Raw genomic sequence first — 19776 nt, 5'->3', positions numbered from 1 at the left:
TAAAATTATGGCCTTAAGGCCTTACATGGATATTGAAATCATAATGAGGCCTCTAATTGCAAATGAATGGTCTCAAGAACATCTCCGACCATGTAGGTGATACCAAATGTTCCTCAATATTATATACAACAAATATGAGTAAAATGCATATCGAGTACAAAAGCCCAAGTCCATCAACCCGACTAAACAAGTGGTGGATTGTCATCTGCCGTTTTTTTGCCCAAACCTGAAAAATGTTAATAATAAAGGGGTGATCATAAAGCTCAATAAGAAGTGTCTAAGACACACCTCTTATAACCTCGTGAATCCACGTGTAGAATAGAAAACAAGAGAACGCTATACCGGGGATGCAAACCATAACCATAATATCCAGTATAAACACAAACGTCATCCAAGTCACAAATACGCCATGTATGCCGATGAAATGCAATGCCATGCTCATGTCGCTCCCCATTTCTGAAACATTTCCGTTTGAACTTCCAAACCGTTAGTGTAATCCGACCCAAAGCACTTCCAAGGCGTTACGAATGGAGGGTTGACTAACTATCCACGACCATAAGGCACCTCCAAGGTGTCGCATCCAGCCTAGTTAGCTCAACCATACTCCCTTCTAGATTACACTAACAACACGGACCACTAGGTGCCTCATAGGCGTTCAATTTTCGCAACACTTTTCAAAACAATTTTCCCAAAATCCTTTCACTTGCTTTTAAAACATTTTTCCCTTTTTCCTTTTCCAATGGATGCATGAATGCCTCATGCTTCTAATTGTTAATCCCACTATAGAACATCACACATGCTTGCAAGTTAAATTTCTAAAACAAGTACCTTATGCTTTCATTCAACATTAATTTAGCATATTAAGATTATAAAGAGAAATTTCCATTTCACAAGTGCATGCTATCACACAATTTGACAACTAACACATAATCTCATATTTTCTATGTGCAACATATAAGTAACTAGCAAGAATTCAAGCCAATTAAGCATGCAAATCAACAATTTGTAGAAATTTCACTCACAAAAGTATAAGAAAACATGTAGTAGAGACCCCTACGTCAAATCAAGTAAAAAACCTCAATTTGTGCCCTAGATCTCAAAAATTAAATAGTGCACCAAACTAGAAATTGCTCCGATCAACTTGTAGATCTAGTCGTGAGCTTCAGTTTGCCGCAAACGGCACTCAAAAATACTAAGTATTGAAAGAGAGATCAAGAATTGAAATTTGGAAGCCAAAAGAAAAGAAAAAAATCTAGAACAAGAAGGGGATGGAGAGAGATGCGGGAGAAGAGAGAAAATTGAGAGACCAAAAAGGTGGTCTTTAACCCTTTAAGGGGGGTGGTGGGTCCCACTTTATTTTTCTTTTATTTTTATTTTTATTTTTCTTATTAATTCTCACCCTAAACATATATATATATATGCTGCACCAACTATACAATAACCACATATAACACATTGAATAAAATAAATATGATATAAATGGACCGAACCAAAATCCTCGTGTATAACAATTCTGGTAGCGGGTCCCTCATGGAACCGTCCGGCCCGAAAAATTGAAAATGCCAGAATGACCACCCTTGCATTTTAAAGAGCCATGAACTCAATGAAACCCTCCAACCAACTCTCGGATAGAACAGACACACTCCACGGTGTCCAGCACGCAAAAACGAGGAAGGACGAAAATACCCTCGAAAAATAAAAAATTCTAAAAAAATGAAAAATGATGAAAATTGGAATCACTACACTATGTAGTTGGGTGTGTATTGTAGCATGTGTATATGTATATGTGTATATAATGAAAGACAAAAATAGATTATTTGCGAGACATGTGGACCCCACATGATCCCACCATTGACTAAGGGGCATAAACCCATTTTTCTTCCTCCCAGACCGCAGCTTCTCTCTTTCTCTTTGTATTTATTATTATTTTTTTCTTTTTCCTTTCTCAAGCTTTTAAGCTTAAATCCCTCCCTCTCTTCTTGGAAATTGATGTTGCCATAGAAAACAAAGTTGGAGAGTGTAACAAGAGCTTCAATTTGATCGAGGCAAAGTTTAATTTGGAGCACCTTTGGATTTCGGGATTTTGGAAAATTTTGGGGCTTTTCTTCAATTTGCTGAGGTAAGGGTGTTCTAATACACAATTTCTTTGATTCTGGTGAATTTTCCTCTTTAAATTGATTCTAAGCATGCTTTATTTGATTATTTTGCTTATGATATTGAGGGTTTTATGTGCCAATGTGATTTATGTGACTAATTGACTGAAAATGTAAGTTAATTGGAAAGATATGATGAAGTATGCTAAACTAAAATTATTGTTTGCCTTGTATAATTATAAATACTGAAATTTCATTATGTCAAGATATGATATAATTCCTTGTGAGTTTTTCTTGAAAGCATGTTATATTGTTATGGTCAAATGTAAATTATGGAAATGTATATATATCGTTATGGTTTTGTATGGCATGAAGCATTCATGCATTTCATTGGGAAAAAAAAGGAAAAGTTTTTTTTTTTAAAGCAAAGAAATTGGTTTTTGGGGAAATGTTTTGAAATGGTTTGCGAAAACCCGGGCACTTAGGAGTTGCTTAATGGTCCATGGCGTTAATGTGGTTTAGAGGGAACTAGGAAAAGACCCTAGCGTGGTTGAGCTACCTATAGGCCAGAAATGACGCCTTAGAGTTGCCATGTGATCAGGAATAGCTAGCCAATCATTCTCTCGTGTCGCCATGGAGTTGCCATGGGTTGGGTTGCATTAATGGTTTGGAATGGTGAAACAAAAATGTTTTGAAAATAGGAAACGACATTGGCATGTCATTGCATTATATTGGCATGTATTGTATACATATGATCGGATGACCTGTAGTATTGTTGTTGTTGTTGTGGTTATTGTATTTTTTCCTATGGCATGATCTCGTATATCTTTACTCTATATTTTGTGTGGATTTACGGGGTCATTAAGAGATGTGTCTTAGGCATTGTGATAACCCATATTTTTAGGATTTTAATTTATATTTATTTCATGATTTATAATTATCAGGATTGAGTATTTAATTTTTATTGGTAATTTACCCAATAAAAAGATTTGATTATTTGGTTGTTGCATATTATATATATATATAGCCTTGTGGCATCTGAAGGTACAGTGTGAGCCGAAGTGATGAGAAATGAAATAAATAAGGAAAAGTTGTTTTTGGCGGGTTCCATTTGTCATGGGTTTGTTTTTTGGTTTTTTGAAATGTGATTTATTTATAGGGAAAATTACATATAAATGGAGTTAAAGTTTCATATTTACTTAGAGACTGAGTCAAAGTTCCATATTTCTCTAAAATGGATTGCTGAGGTGGCACATGGTTTTTTACTGTTTAGAAAATTGTGGTGCCTAAAATGCCCTTCCCTAACAAAAAATTAGTACCTTCAGTTCAAAAAAGTAGTACCTTCGAAGAAAAAGTAGTACCTTCGCGGGTGTTTAAAAAACATGGTACCTGGACACCAAAAAGTAGTACCTTCAGTTCAAAAAAGTAGTACCTTCGAAGAAAAAGTAGTACCTTCGCGGAAGGGTATTTTAGGCACCACAATTTCTAAACAGTAAAAAACCATGTGCCACCTCAGCAATCCATTTTAGAGAAATATGGAACTTTGACTCAGCCTCTAAGTAAATATGGAACTTTGACTCCATTTATATGTAATTTTCCCTTATTTATATATATATATATATTTTGAATGATGAAGATGGAAGGCAGGTTGGCCGAAACTGGGGAAGAGAGAAATGGTTTTGGCATGGGACCCACTAGGGGATTGTGATGATGGTGATGTGTTAGTGGCGGGTCCCACTAAAGAGTTTTGTTTGACCAAAACTCTTATGGCCTTGAATTGTTCACGTGGGCTGATGTTGGTTATGGATTCTGATGAATGAAGATGTGATAAAGGAAATGTAAAGATAAGGATAAGTGGGTGGCGGGGTCCACTTTTGATTTTTGTTAGTTGAATGTATTATTTTGTTTGACATCTTTTTTGAGGGTGTGGTGAGCAGTATTGACGTGTGTATGGAGCCGGTGGATTGTCTCTATATATATTAGTGTATGTTTTGAGACATTAGTAAATACACAGAGGGAAGAAAATTAAGACATAGAAAAAGACAGAGAGAGCCGAGTTGAGGACAGAGAGAGAGAGTCGAGAGTTGCAGAGGAGGCCGGAGGATTGAGGCTTTGATGATCCAGTGAGGAAAATTCTTTTTCAGTGTAGGATTCTCTATACCTTGAATGGCTTAGAGTGATTTTGCTTCAATGATTTTTATTAAATGTTTTAATTAAATGCATATGTATTTTGTTTATATATTCACATGAATATGTATATTTTGTGAAGCTATTTTAGTAAATCTCTATGGAATTCTTGTTATGATTTTTCCTACTGGAACTTTTTGTCTCACCACCCTCCAATTTCAGGTACCGAAGATAAACGGGGATTGCTAGATTCGGGCTTAGGTGGAAGAGTTGGCGTTGCAGGATTTATTTATTTATTTGGAGAATTTTTGTCTATATTAAGGAAGTTGATTTTGTATAAATGAAGGCATTTTATTTGTTCCTGAGTGTATTTTGATGTATTTGGATTTGAATGAATTGAGGACTTTACTAGAAATTTTCGGGTCGTGACAGGCACCTCCTACTCAGTCGTTGTACTCACCTTTTTCTTTGTTATTTTCAGGTCACGGGAAGAAAGTGGCGGACGACGCTCTTCCACAAGTTTAGATGGGTTAGTGAACTGTTTTGACATCTTTTGTAACTGCGATCACATTTTTTTTTGTATAAGCCTTGGGGTGACACGTATATTATGTATTGACATTAAAATTGACTATAATACCCTTAGACAATTTCAGGTTCGAGTAAAAACCAGATTAACGATTCGAACCCTCATGTTCGGTTCTTACAAAGCCATTGCAATTTATTGGGTCCAATCATCACATGTTTACGTGGCTATTGCTTTTGCTATTCTTCACATGGGACCCACTATTGGCTAGCCTCATACCAAACAACTTACTAGCCTCTGTGACTTCCCAGCTACCAAACCAGCCACTACTCCGGTTGCTCTAATCCACTACTTGAATTTTCATTAAATAATATGATTTCAATATATACCAACCAAAGTCTATCCACAGTGGCGGAACATTTCTACTTTGAATTTTCTTTCAGTCTTCTACTGATTGACTTATGAATGTGACATGCTCACGTTATCCACAGCTTCTAGGAAAAATATCAGAAATCGTTTCTTTACCACTTGGAAAGCTTTAGTATGACACTCGGATGTGTCTTCAAACTTTGATATTCCTTCTCAGACACTTCGCAGTTAGAAGACCAATTCACTTGGAGAAATTCAACACCAATCACATTCCTGCATGGTAGCTTCCAGGAAAATGATTCAGCAGCTACTGTGCCACTTGCTTGTTAGACAGAACATGGCCCATGTATCCATCAATGAATATTGAACATTGGTTTTCTCGATGAATCATACCCGGAAAATGATTCATCAGCAACTATACATATAGTAGCATTCACAGGACCAACAACTACAACCCAAGCCCATCCCTTTCTTCCAAAGAAAATAAAGCTCATAACTAAAGAAGGGGGAAGAAAAAATAAAGAAGAGAGAAAAAGGAAAAGAAAATGTCCATCTGCGACTATTACCAATACGAGGAAGCCAATTACTCTTGTAGTTACAATGATCGAATCGTGATGCTTTTCTGTCAGCAGGACAAACAACACGAAGCACCAATGCCATGGATCGGTATCTATGTTGCAGCAGCATCTCTAGTCTGCTCCCTTGCAATGGCTGCTGACGTCTTCCACGGTTTTCGCCACAGAAAACTTTGGATTCCATGCAAATTTTTCACTCTCAATGCCGCTTCCCTCACATTATTAGGTGTAGCAATGAAGCTTCCGGTGGATCTCAGTACCCAAATGCCAGGAAATATGGATCAGCTGGTGAAACTTACCGGCACCGTCTTGATGTCTACAACGATGGGTAATTTTCTGCCTTCTTTAGGAACTATGAATGACAGAGAAATTTTCATGAACATAACAGCCTTGGCTATTCTTGTGATCACCATTTTTGTAGATATCTGCATCCAATTACGTACTCAACTAATAGATCCTTTTCTTGAGAGAGAATATATTGCAGCTGTGTCTTTCATGCTTGTTTTGCTTCTAATATTGAGTTTCTCCGCTTTGACGGTTTCCACCATTAGAAAGCGTCTACAACTGAATTATGATGACATATACAAAAAGATTTTGAGTGAAGAATCAGAGGGAATCCAAAAGTTTAAAATTGTTAACTTGAAAGAGGATGTTAAAAAATATTGGATAATGACAGAGACGGGTAGTCTTCAATTTGTTATAGCACGTTCAGTTACCTGCTATGTTTCGGGGACAATTTGTTTTCTGGCTGCTTTCACTTTAGCAGAAGCAAACGTCAGGATGTGGACCCGTGGTTACCAATTGTACATGCATTATATGTACGTGGTTGGATCATGTTATAGGTGGTCAATCTTTGTAGTTTTTGTGATTCAGTCTTTTGGGGTGGTAGTAGGTACAATTGCCGTAGCATTTAGATGGTTTGCCGTCATAAGATTAAGATGCTCAGTGAAAAGAGTCAAGAGCTACAGAACTGAGTTGAATATAGAGAACTACTGGATTGAAAAGCTAGTAGGGTGGAGAGAGAAGCCCTTAGCTTTACGGATCTGGGGCCAAAAATGCAGAAAACTTGTTCATTCAACCAAGAATCTAATTCTAAACTTCTTTATACGAGTTCAAATTACGATTGTCATGGCCAGCAAATTAATTTTGCTCATTCCTATTTTCTTAGTGAGCACGTTGATGTCATTTGGTCTCTACTACAAGGTGTTAAAGCAGAAGCTCAGATACTGTAAGCCTACTACCTCAAACAATCACAGAGAACCAGAGTCGGGGCCTGGTACAACACTGGATCTTAGCCGTTATGTTATATATCTTGAAGGTGAAGAGGAACTGCCCTTACAGATTATGAAGAACAATAGGGATGCTACTAATCATTTTATTCAGAAGGGTAAAAAGCAGCAACCAAAATATTTGAAAGAGCTTTTAGATCAATCTACTGCTTTTATGGGGGTGGAAAAGTTTGACAGTGACCGAGTCCCATTTCTAAATTCTGAAGAACCTCCCAATTGTTGGTCTCTTCCTGTGATTACACTAACAAGTATTGCCATTGCACTTCCAAACAATGAAAATCAGAAGGTGAACTGGTTGCGTCGAAGCGTGAGAGAAGGCCTCTTGTATGTCAACCTTGTAGAAAAAATTTTGGATGCCAAAGGAGACTTGGTGAGCATAAAAAATACTGCCGACATAGTGTGGTTTGGAGTTGATCTCTTCGGCAAGTGGCTAGATGAAGATCTCCGAAAAATCGCTCTTGAAAGAAAAACCTCAAAGGAGACGCTGGAGAGACTTCTTGACATATCTAAAAATATTGTCATGGAATTCAAGGCAAACATGAATGGGAAGGAGAACCCTTTGAAGTGGCCCATGAAGGTTATTGCTGCTAATTCAATGTACAGAATCAGCCAAACTTTGCTGCTTGACCAAGAAGGCAGCAAAGACCAGATGGATCATGAAAGGCTGTTTGATCAATTATCTGTTATGGTTGCCGATATATTGGGTGCTTGTCTTACCAACATGCCACGTGTTATAACTACAAAATGCTTTTGCAGTGCCATAGAAGAAAGGGAGAAAAATGTTCAGCATGCAGCTCATCTTCTTGGTGAAACTGAAGAGATTCTCGAAATCCTTCAACAGCGTGAACTTCCTAGTCTGAATCCTGATCAGGCGGCTGATATCAATGAGTGGCGTGCTTCAATGAAGAAGAAAGATCCCTCGGCTTTTACTTCTTCATCCAACAGTGGTTCATCCTCTTCTGGTTCTTGTCAGTTGCATATAGCTATTGAGTAGGAGGGATGCTTGAGAAAACACAAGCACTTTATGCCATCGCTAGTGTTTGGTATGTACTGATCATCTACGACTTTTCTATATTTAGATATTCTATGAACTGTTACAGCATTTGAATGTGATATTGAGCAGGTAGATTTTATTCTATTCATATACAGCACATTCATTGTTTGCTTAGATATATCATTTGAATTTGATGGATTCATAGGTAGCCTTTTTCTAATGTTTCTATATAAATTTATTCTATTCATATAGAGCACATCCATTCTTTGGATATTATTTGAATTTTCTAGATTCGTAGGTAGCCCTTTTCATGCAAGCCACACCCTAAAAATATTTACAGCCAATTTTAGCTCTGTTTTAGTTCTACAAAAGCTTTGAAAAAGTTAAATTCTTGTGGAAAGTGGATTTATCATTTGTGGGGCAGAATCTGGGTTGGATGGAATTAATAACTATACGATGCACAATCCATTCATGAATCTGAATGGTGTATTTGGGATTACGGTTTTCACACTTGCTTAATATGCAATTTTCATGTTTATGAAGTAAGAACTACTACTAAAATTGATTCTTTGTTCAAGTTTTACATGATGAAAATTTCAAGAATGTTAATCTGCAGGACTTGTTGGAAATCAAAGAGTGTAGTGTGAGCTGTGGTGCTGTTTGGAGTTGCTGGGGGTGTTTTTAATTGGGATCCTGTGTCCTTTTGCTGGTGGTGTAATTTTCTTTGTTTGGCTGTTCCTTTCTGTAATATGGTGAAAATCTAGTTCAATAGCCTTTGTAACGGTGATTGGACACCAAATAATAAACACAGAAAATGTAGGTGGATTTCGATTCATAAATCGTCTATTATATATATATATATATATATATATATATATATATATATATATATATATATATATTCTCTCTGTCTAAAGCTATTAGTAGCTGTCATCTTCAACATAATCAAAGAGCTCCTGATTTTAATCTTTTGAGTTTTCAGCTATATTGACTTCAGCAGAAGATTTTGGATTGTAAAAAAGATATAACCATTGTCTATTTAATACTGTTCTCTTGTAGCTCATGCTATGGTATAATCAAACAAAGCTGTCTTTTGATCATTATTTGTTAATTAAAAATAAGAAAAAATTTTATTTTTCTGATCAATTATTCTAAACAAGATATCTTTAAACTAATAATAAATTTAGAAAAGAATAAATAGTCATCAAATTTAAAACTTAATTACATAAAAGTGACCATTCCAATTTATTCTCTAAACTTATTACACAGTTTCACACTCATTTCAATCCCAAATTGTTGGAGAGATGGGCCAAAGCATTACGGAAATTTAACTGGTCTTCCTGTATCAAACAAGTGAATATTCTCTCAAAAAGAATTAAATTTCAATGAAAGCAAAAAGAATTTTTTTGGAGCTTTTTTATTGGTTAGACGGCCCTGATCTAGTCCAACGTGTTCTGAATCTCTAAAAAACTGAAATAAAAGATAAAACTGAACCTGTATCATTTTTTTTAAAACTAAATTGTGTTCGACAACATTTAATCTAGATAATGTGACATGATACATATTAAGTAAAACACATTTTTTTTTTTATTTTTAGAAACTTACATACCCACTTTGCTTATTTGAAGAATCGAACCCTTAGGGCCCGTTTGGCATCCTTTTTACTTTAGGCGTTTTGTTTTTGGCTAAAACAGAAACAATGTTTTTACTATTGGAGTGTTTTGGCAAAAATCGGAAGCACGTTTGGGAACGATGTTTTGTTGTGGAAATGTCGGAAACAGAAACATAAAAAACATGTTTGGTAAGCCATGCGTTTCAAGAATTTTGAAAACAAAATATGTTTGGTAACTCTAATTGTTGTTAAAAATAAATAAAACAGAAACAAAAAAACATGTTTGGTTATCATTGCTTTTAATTTATTTTTATAAATTTTAAATATATTTATAAATTTATTTCTATATAAATAGTCTATATATTTTTAATAAATATATTGAAATTTGAATACACAACCACACACACACACACATATATATAACCAAAGTGTAATTACAGAAGTGTTGCTTCAGCGAGACCAATGTTTCGACATCAACTTGAATCTTGATGACATGTAGAGTTCTATTTTTTTACTGTATTCTTATGATCTAAGATTACCTTTTTCATTTATAATCCATCTATTTAGAGTCAAACTTCACAAAACATCTATCAAGGAATCATAAAATAAAATAAAATAAATAAATAAAAAAAGAAGCACCCTGCTAGAATGGAAGCTTGCAAGGAAGCTTCTCAAATCATACTCATTCTTCTATATTAGGAAAAATGACAAAGAAATTCAGAACAAATTAAACAGTAGATTAAATTAAATAGGAGATATAATTCAAAATTCAAACACAATTCACTTCATTATTTACAAATTTCAACAATAGGATTCAAAAACGAAAAAAAAGATGCTTACAAATAAAAAGATGTTTCCTTATGTTTTCCTTACAGGAGACATACTTCAAAAAACACAAATTTCACTTCCATGGAACAAGCTTCAGTAGTAGGACACGTCATCTTCATAACAGCACACATCACCTTCAAGAAAGTATCAACACACTTCACATCTGTAATGGTAAAATTTAAGTTGAAAAATATTAACAATAATAGCAACAAATATATTACATATAAAAGAAAAAACATACCATCAGTTTCAGAAAGATCAAGAGTGCCCAAGAGAATTCCAGATTCGATCAGCAATAGTATTACGCAACTGATCCATTTCTCGAGGAGGATCGTCACCATCAAATAAATCATCAGGCTTATATTGATTTCTAATGAAGTTGTGTCAAAAACACATCGGCTGACGGGATTGAAGCCCAAGTCTCCATGGCAACAACTTATTTATTAAAAAAATCAAATAACAGCGTATCCCTCAAAATGTCTATTATCTACCTAGCATGAACTCATGGTTCCTCAACCTCAGCAATGAGCTTGCAAGAGAGAGCACCAAATTTTACAAGTTCCATGCAAAAATTCAGATTACTAAATAGTTCATCATTGGGATATGAACATGTAAAAGCAAAATTATAGAAGATTTGTTTAAATCATGAAAATTAGATGAGGGAGACATAAAATTTAACATTGGTATAATGGATGCACAATATGCCAAAGTCAAAACAAGTGACCTCAGTAAATAAATTTAGTAGAAATTATATAACAAAACAACCATTTTTAAATTAATATTATTGATATAAGTTTCTCCAAACAATGAATCATGCCAAGTGATTGAAGCCCAGGTCTCCATGGCATCAACTTATTTATTAAAAAAATTATCTTATAATTCTAGATAAAGCTAAAATTTCTAAAACCCATACGACAAGTGGAGTCTTATGGCACAATACATTGTAGGACAATAAAGCATCATAAGTATATTTGTGCTAAAAAAATGAAGCCAAAAAGAAAAAACAAAAAGAAAATATTAAAATCAAACAACAGCATATCCCTCAAAATGCCTATTATCTACCTAGCATGAACTCATGGTTCCTCAACCTCAGCAATGAGCTTGCAAGAGAGAGCACCAAATTTTACAAGTTCCATGCAAAAATTTAGATTTCTAAATAGTTCATCATTGGGATATGAACATGTAAAAGCAAAATTATAGAAGATTTGTTTAAATCATGAAAATCAGATAAGGGAGACATAAAATTTAACATTGGTATAATATATAAAAATTAGGAATCTAGAGTGAATCAAAATTTTGACTCTTACAGGTTGATTCAAAATATATAAAAATTCAAATAAGCAATGCGAAAGATTCCAACATTTCTTCTCTTTTCCTTAATCTTGGAAACAGAAAGGGAAAAGAAAAAAGAAAAAAAAGAAAGAAGAAACATAAGTAATATAATAATAGTTGACTCTATGAGATAATCATAATGATATAATAATAGAGAGGACAGGAATAGTAAATCAAAGTGAGCATTTTTTTTAATTTTATTTTTCATATTCTTTGTTCTTGATATTCTTCATTCTTTTAACAGGATCAATAATGTTCTATAGTTTCATACATATTCTGAGCTAATGTCGTTTGGGTTCTCTCTTGTTGCAAATCTTGTAAGAGTTTGATGAAAGGGTTTCAAGTTATGATAAATTTATTAAGTTAATTTATACTTTGATACATATTGGATAAATCTGACTATACTCTATGATTTTTTGTGTATTGCAATTATGTTTCTATCATTTCTTTAAATAGTTTTCTTCAATACTCAACTGAAAAATGAAACCTCTGCTAGAGTGTTGGGTGCCCATTTGCATTTTACATAGCACACAATTGGTAAGTACATTAGAAGTGAAGTGAGACTGGAAATAGTACTCCTCAATACTCAACTGAAAATTGAAACCTCACATTCATTGGTTGATCAACACAGTCTTCTATTTAACTACATAGTATTTCATAGTATTGCTGTCTAGATCAAAAGGGAAAGGAAGAGGGAAAAGGCTGCTACAACATATTGGAATGAAAGTTAAATAGCAGATCCTCAAAAGTTTTCTGATAAACATGGGGACATTAACAACTTGAAAATTTCTTTTAGATGGGGACATTAATGGGAGGGTTTTCCAAAGTAATGACTCCGGGCACTTGTTTTGCTTTTTTAGTATAAGCAGTTAATAATCTTATATATATATACACACACACACACATTATTTCTCTATAAAACTATCCATTGCTCTATTATGAAAGAAAACATTGAGTTTTCATTGGTTTTCATTACTTCGTCATGTTTGTAACAAGTCAAGCTTGATCTGATTATTTCAATCTTTTGTATATGGTAAGAAAATCCAGAAAATCAATATATAAGATGTAATTTTCAACATAAGAATGGATAAGAGAGACACAGTAGAGCAAAACCCAAGTTGAGTCAATAATTGTGTATATAATATCATCCCATTAGCATGTGAGTGCAATGAATATGGTCCAGTTCATCAAGCAACTACATTAATACTACAATGTATCCCCCCCCCCCCCCCCCCCCACACACACACAAATTTCAATCTTCTTGTTGTCTATTTATTTATGTCTTAAAAAATCTTGATCCATATATATTACTATTTCTACACATACGTGATCATATATATATATATTATGTATGTATATATTACATGCTCACACTTGATATCATACTTATATAGTAAGATGGAGTCTACACTTAAATATTAGGCAGAATAAAATATGTATGAATCGCAACAAACTCTCTGTTCCTAGCTATTAGCTTAGGCATGCAGTAATGGAGAGTCACCATTCCCGTCACCACTTGCCATTCATACTTGTTTGGTAATCAGTTTGATCACTCACATAACAATAACAATCAACCCAAAGACGTGGACAAATGAAGATGATGATTTTAAGTCATTATCATAAATAAATAAATAAATAAATAAATAAATAAACAAACAAACAAACAAACTTAAGATTGTATTTGTAAATTAAATACTAAAATGAAGCCTCATCAATGTCTCCTTGGTTTCTGACAATATTATTTATTTCTATAAATTTGCTGAGCTCGATCTCCCCATCTGATCCTCCTCCAATTCAAACGCGTAATATAAAATATTGTTTAATTTATACATTTCAAAATAATTTAAAGTTAGCATCCAATTTGAAAGCGTCTCTTAATTGTACAGAACAGCCAGGGGTAGCTCCTTGGATTAAACTTTAGAGCTTCATACATATATATATATAACTGTACGTACTTTAGAAAGCTAGCTCAGTAAGGGTCAATGTTATATCAAAATTCTCAAGAGACATTTATCATGACAAATTACCTTCATTCAGAAAGATAAAAAAAAAATTCTAAATTATGCCATGTAGTGGTCACCTCAATCATCAATTATTAACTCGTTAACTGTGGCTATGGTGGAAATTTCAAAGAAATTGTACTCTTTATTTTTCCAATTACATTTTATGAAGAAAAAAAAAAGGTCATGATGGAATGTTTCTTACTTGTACTTTTCTTTTTCTAATTCAACTTTTATATACACACCCAGAAACACAGAAAAAGAAAACTACAAGTATAGGTGCGTTTTGGTCCTTGGAAAGATGTATTTCTTAAAAATCTGATATAGGAGTAGAAGAGTTTAAACAAGTTAAAAATTTTAACTGTTCTAAATCACCAAATTTTCATAAAATAATTTCTGAAATGGAATACCTCAAGAACACAAATAAATCCAGAAAAGCATTAAGGGCGTCACAATCAAATCGACTGAAATATGGGGGGATTCACGCAGCAAGAAGAAAGAGGTTTTTCGGAAGTAAAGCAACATCAAAGGAAACTTTAAACAGGAGAGAAATAGAAGAGAGAGAATACTCACAGTATATCGCAGTCGCCTCCCAAATCGCCTCCTAAATCGCCTTCTCTAGGGTTTCAGAGGAGAGAGAAAAGATCGGGCGAAATGTTGCAAACGACGTTTTGAAGTTACTTCCTCCGCTACAGTGCAAGACCGAACTTACTTCAAGCGCTATAGTTCTTTTTATTGGGCTACAGTTTAGAAACAACAAAAAACACCAATTCGGTGTTTCACTTTTGGGCTCAAATTGTGCACTGTTAAAAACAATATTTTTGTACTGTTTAAAACAAAACAAATGCTACCAAACATGTTTTTGAGCCTGAAATGGAGCCTACAACAAAAACAGCAAAGTAAAACACTAAACAAACAGGCCCTTACCGTTCCCTTTGAAAGATAGATAAGATATCACTATATCTTAAGACTCTTGGTAAGTAAAGCACATTTAAACAATCCAAAATTTTACATGCACATAAGCATAAAAAAACTTATAAGTAAATAAAGAACACATGGCAAAGAATTAACTAAAAAAAAAAAAATTTGTAGAAAATTAGACATATTTACTTCATCCAACAATAAGAATAAAATAAAGAAAATTCATAACAGACACGCTAAAGATTATAGTAAGCTGGTGCGGAAAAATATAAATCAATAAGTAACAATTAGAAAAAGATGCATGGATATATGGAGATAAATGACAAATTTGACAAACAATGTACTAGCCAAATGTAAATTGATAAATAAAAAATCTACATGTTTTCATATAAATACAATGGGTTTGGGATAATACCCGGTCTAGATGGTGGAGTGTCCAGCTCTTCAAACGGATATCTTCACAATCTAGTTTGTTAGTGTGTGTATATATATATATATATATTTTGGGTTTTGATAATGTGTTTAGAAATTAATTGAAAATCTACTATTATTACATAATTCCGATTCAAATATTCAACTCTAGATTCAACTGAGGGCACTAAAACGAAAATTGTCAAATTTGGAGGGGCCCAAATTTCGTATATTCAACGCTTAAGACTAATTTGAAAAGCAATTCAATGAACATGGCTAGTAGTCAAAAACTTCAGGACAACATTGGATGGGGATGGGGATTCGGAGTTCCAGCCATAGCAATGGCTCTGTCAGTGATAGCATTCATAATTGGATACCCTTTGTATCGAAATATAGACCCTGCAGGGAGCCCATTTACAAGATTGATGCAAGTGTGTGGCCGTGTTCAAGAAGAGAAATCTCCAGATGGTTTCTGATCCGAAATCGCTCTACCAGAATGAGGAGCTTGATGCATCCATTTCTGTTGCAGAGAAGCTTCTTCAAACCAAGCATATGAAGTAAGTCCTCCTCATGTCTCTGTCTAATTTCCAGTTTTTGTGTTTGTGTAAGCTTAGCAATCATTTGACAGTAAATGGGAGAAGAGTGAAGACACAAACTTTAGATATGGATAATTAATATTGGTTTTCATTAATGATTTGTTCGGTGGGAGAGAAAAAAATTAGATGGAATGGAGTGAAATTAGATATGGATAATTAATATTGGTTTTCATTAATGATTTGTTTGGTGGGAGAGAAAAAAATTAGATAGAATGGAGTGAAAAATGGATGGATGAGACATTCATAGAGAATAGATTATATATTTCCTTTTTTTTTTGTTGGGTTGGATAAAAGAGAAGAGAATAACTTCATAATTTTTACTATGTTCGTTTTGGGAGAAGGAAATAAAATATTTTAATTGTTTTTACCATTATATCAAATAATATTTATAATTAAAACTTTTATATAATTTAGGATAATATTTAATTTAAAATTTCTATAATAGTCCACTTGTTTTCTCTCCTTTCTTCCATCAATTTTTTTTCGGATGAAAATTTATAAAGGTCGAAAGATGGATCATCTTTCTTCCTTATATCATTTCTACCAAACAAAGAAAGTTCATTCTTTCCTTTCTATTTTCCCTCCACTCCTTTTCCATGCATTAAAGAAGAATGGAAAAATTAGAATTTGGTGACAAAACCTATACAAAATTGTTGTAAATTAACCTTAAAGTCGAGAAAAGATAAATAGTCACCAATTTTGAAACTTAATTGCTAAAAAGTGACAATTTGATGGATTATTACATAAATATCCTTATTATATATATATATATATATATATATATATAATTGAATAAATTTATCCCCAACATTAAAAACTTTTGTAAGATGAAGACAAAAAGGTGTGTGTGTGTGTGTGTGTGTAATTCGATCAAACATGAAAGTATGTATGTAACGACCCTAAACTGATACTTTTAAAAAAAAAAATTTATACATGACCTTTGCTAAAAAGGGGTTTACAACAACCTGCTTAAAAAAAATTCAATGGCTTTTCTTGGCCTTTCAAGACATATCCAACCTGTCCCAACACATAATACAAAAAAAAATTATACATTCCCCAATACTACCACATCAACAACCTATTCGAGTTGGCCCATCATCGTCATTCCATTCAGCTTAAGCATTTACATAGTCTCAATTTACATCCAAAAAAAGTAGTCAAGTACCTTAGTTATGTTACATGGCCATGATAAAATAAATTAATACTCTTTTCCATAATTTGAGACTTTACAAAAATTTAACCAAAACACAAAAGGTATCAAAATAGATCTTTAGTTCTCTTCATGCTTGAAAGGGATCGGCATTCACTATTTCCTTTCCCAACCCTGAAAAATGTTAAATAATGGGGTGAGCGTAAAGCTCAGTAGGTAGTGCCTAAGATGCACCTCTTGTGACCCTGTGAACCCAAATAATGAATAGGACAATAGGGAGAGGGGTCATGCTAAACCAGGGAAAATACAATGTAAATCTACAAGTTCAAAACAAATGAATGTCGTGCCATGAATGCAATGTCATGCATGTCACCCCCCGTTTTTAGAAAACTTCCATCACTTCACAAACTATTAATATAACCCGCCCTTTGGTGACTCCGCAGCGACACGAGAGAAGGATTGGCTACTGTCCTTGACCTTTGGTACCTTTGCAGCGTCATTTGGGGCCCAGATAGATCAACCACGCTAGGACAATCTACCTAGTTCCCTCTAGGCTATATTAACACACCAGCCCTTTGGTGACTTTGCGGCGACCGAGTTTTCTCAAAACCGTTTCATCAAATTCTCCCCAAAAATCTCCTTTTTCATTCTTATTAAATCATTGTACTAATTTTCAGGCCCATGCTATGAATGCATATCACATGTCTTTTTAATACTATGGAAATGGAGAGAATTATTATCACACAATTAACATACTTCCATATAAAATTTTCAATAAATTATTAAGCATCATAGGCATGGAAAAATTAACATATTAAGCATACTTTACAATAATTCTTAGAAAATTTTCATAAGATTCCATGTATCATTTTTTGCAATTTTGTCAACATAATAACATAAAGAAATTACAATAATTTTAAGAAAATTTTCTTAAGCTTCCATATATCATTTTTAGCAATTTTGTCAACACAATAACATAAAGAAATTAATAATATAGCATACTTTTTATATAAATCAATAATTACACATATAGTCATGAACTTTACACCCGCAAGAAAATCATTCTAGAAGTAATTAATTTCAATTAAGCATGTTGGCATCAAATAACAAGAATTGACTCACAAAGGAACAAGAAAATGCAAATTAGAGACCCCTACCCTGAAAAAGAATTTTCCTCATTGGATCATCATAGCCTCAAGCTCCAAGACCTCCTTTGTAAACTCTCGGACCTCTCTGCAACTCTTGGCTCCTCTATTTCTCTCTCTCAACTCACTCTGTATCCTCAATCTCGGCCCTCTCTCAATCTTCTCTAATTTTTCTCTTCTGTCTCTCTCTCTCTAATTTTTTTCTATCCTTTTTGTTCTCTTACCAAAGTCCTAAAAACAAAATATATAGGCAAGGCATTGATTTCACACAAAATCAACCAATAAACCCACGTGCATAAAGCATAACCCCACAAACTTTACTCCAAATATCAATTAGTGGGTCCCACCACATTATTACCTTATCTTTACTTTTCTCTAAGTTCAAATCTCTTTCTGACATAACTTAATAACACACTAATTTAGCCCACATGAAGGAAATAAAGGCCAAAAGCTTTTTGGCCACAAAATCACATTGGTGGGACCCGCAGATAAATCACCATATCAAAATATAAAACCAAACCCACTTTCGGAAGCCATCAAATTCCCTCAGCAAAATAAAAAAAAATGTTAAATATCTCAATACAGCAAAACAAAACTTCATAAACATCATTCCATGTGGGCCCCATCATCACCATCACCAATTTCAACTTTCTTTTTCTTTCCATTTTGGCTGGCCTTATATATATACAAATGCAAAAAGATTAAATCAACACAAGTTTAATTCTTCTAAACTGCAATATCATATTCGAATATCCAATTAGTAAGTCCCCAATCCAAATTTAAATAACATCACTAAAAATTATAAGATAAATTAAATTAAAATCCTAACATTTTGGGTCATCACAATCTCCACCACTTAAAAAGAATTTCGTCTCCGAAATTCAAATCCAACAGCCTTCGTATACCCGATAACAACAATAACCTCAAAACAAAACCTATAAATTCTTATCCCAGGTGATGTAAGATACTGTGATATGTAGGACGTTGTGGTAGCTGCCAGTGTTAGTCACCCGCCCATACACTCCGTAACCGTTATGGTAGCTAGTCGATATGTCACCCGCCCACTAAAAAAAAAACAAACAATAGCAAACCTGGGTTACCTGCCCAACCACACTAACTAACCATCCCAGTAGCTGCCAGTGAATACCATTCGCACACACACACTCGGCTACAAGTGGTAGCTGACCAGTACTACACACTCGCTCACTCACACCCGTCTACATCATCACTACACTTACACTTTCGGCTAGGTGCAGGCTAATAAAATCCTCAATTCATTCAAATACAAATATATCACTATAATCCCGTTATCATAAGAAAACTGTCCTCTTTTATACAAAATCAATTTCCTCAAATATGTACAAAATTCCCCAAATAAATAAATTAAATCTCGCAACGCCAACTCATCCACCTAAGCCCGAAACTAGCAATCCACGTTTATCTTTGGTACCTGAAACTGGAAGATGGTGAGACGGAAAGTCCTAGTAAGTAAAACCATGACAAGAATTTCGATAATCATTGATCGTACTGTGTGATACCCCTCGATTCTAAAGCCACGGGTGATCAAGTCCGAGCACAGATCCGAGAAATACCAGACAATTAATATGTAAATAAGTACAGAATACTAAAATGAAATAAGAAATAAGCTGAAAAGAATTCTAATTATAAAATCTTCAAAATTTATAAATTAATATAAATTCCAAACTTTCCAATATCTGTACAACTCGGGAATCCATATAGTGGACCCCTATCCAAATCCCACACTAAAAAGGAAACAATTGTAACAAAATCTAAAACGAAACATAGAAAGC

The 19776-nt window shown here is 33.9% G+C and overlaps 1 protein-coding gene and 1 long non-coding RNA gene across 6 annotated transcripts; one reads left to right on the top strand and one right to left on the bottom strand.

Annotated features, from left to right (window-relative positions):
• Positions 1 to 4055: 4055 nt before the first annotated feature.
• On the top strand, positions 4056 to 8875 carry LOC132304038 (uncharacterized). 5 transcript variants are annotated; one of them, XM_059801531.1, is made up of 4 exons: positions 4056 to 4238; positions 4443 to 6015; positions 6109 to 8019; positions 8587 to 8875. In XM_059801531.1, exons 2-3 carry the CDS (start codon positions 5658 to 5660, stop codon positions 7968 to 7970), a joined length of 2220 nt encoding a protein of 739 aa, XP_059657514.1. In that variant the 5' UTR covers positions 4056 to 4238; positions 4443 to 5657; the 3' UTR covers positions 7971 to 8019; positions 8587 to 8875. The 5 variants fall into 5 exon arrangements, with proteins under 5 accessions (XP_059657514.1, XP_059657513.1, XP_059657516.1 ...); XM_059801533.1 differs by having other exon boundaries at positions 4057 to 4238; positions 4443 to 4749; positions 5745 to 8019; XM_059801532.1 differs by having other exon boundaries at positions 4057 to 4238; positions 4443 to 4749; positions 5742 to 8019.
• Positions 8876 to 16859: 7984 nt separating this feature from the next.
• On the bottom strand, positions 16860 to 18163 carry LOC132302344 (uncharacterized). The gene is made up of 2 exons (XR_009480813.1): positions 17978 to 18163; positions 16860 to 16994 (listed from the first exon to the last, which is right to left on the bottom strand). It is a non-coding gene; the product is annotated as an uncharacterized LOC132302344 (long non-coding RNA).
• Between the last annotated feature and the right edge of the window lie 1613 nt (positions 18164 to 19776).

The sequence above is a fragment of the Cornus florida genome, unplaced genomic scaffold (assembly GCF_030987335.1).
Source record: "Cornus florida cultivar Cherokee Brave unplaced genomic scaffold, ASM3098733v1 CherokeeBrave_3.0.0_Hap2_Chr04, whole genome shotgun sequence".
NCBI lineage: Eukaryota > Viridiplantae > Streptophyta > Magnoliopsida > Cornales > Cornaceae > Cornus > Cornus florida.
Note: the sequence above shows the minus strand (reverse complement) of the source record. Positions and strands in the feature narration are given on the sequence as shown.

Bases quoted from the DNA above. Each gene is read 5' to 3' on its own strand.
- LOC132304038 (XM_059801530.1), top strand. From the start codon at position 5,658: ATGTCCATCTGCGACTATTACCAATACGAGGAAGCCAATTACTCTTGT.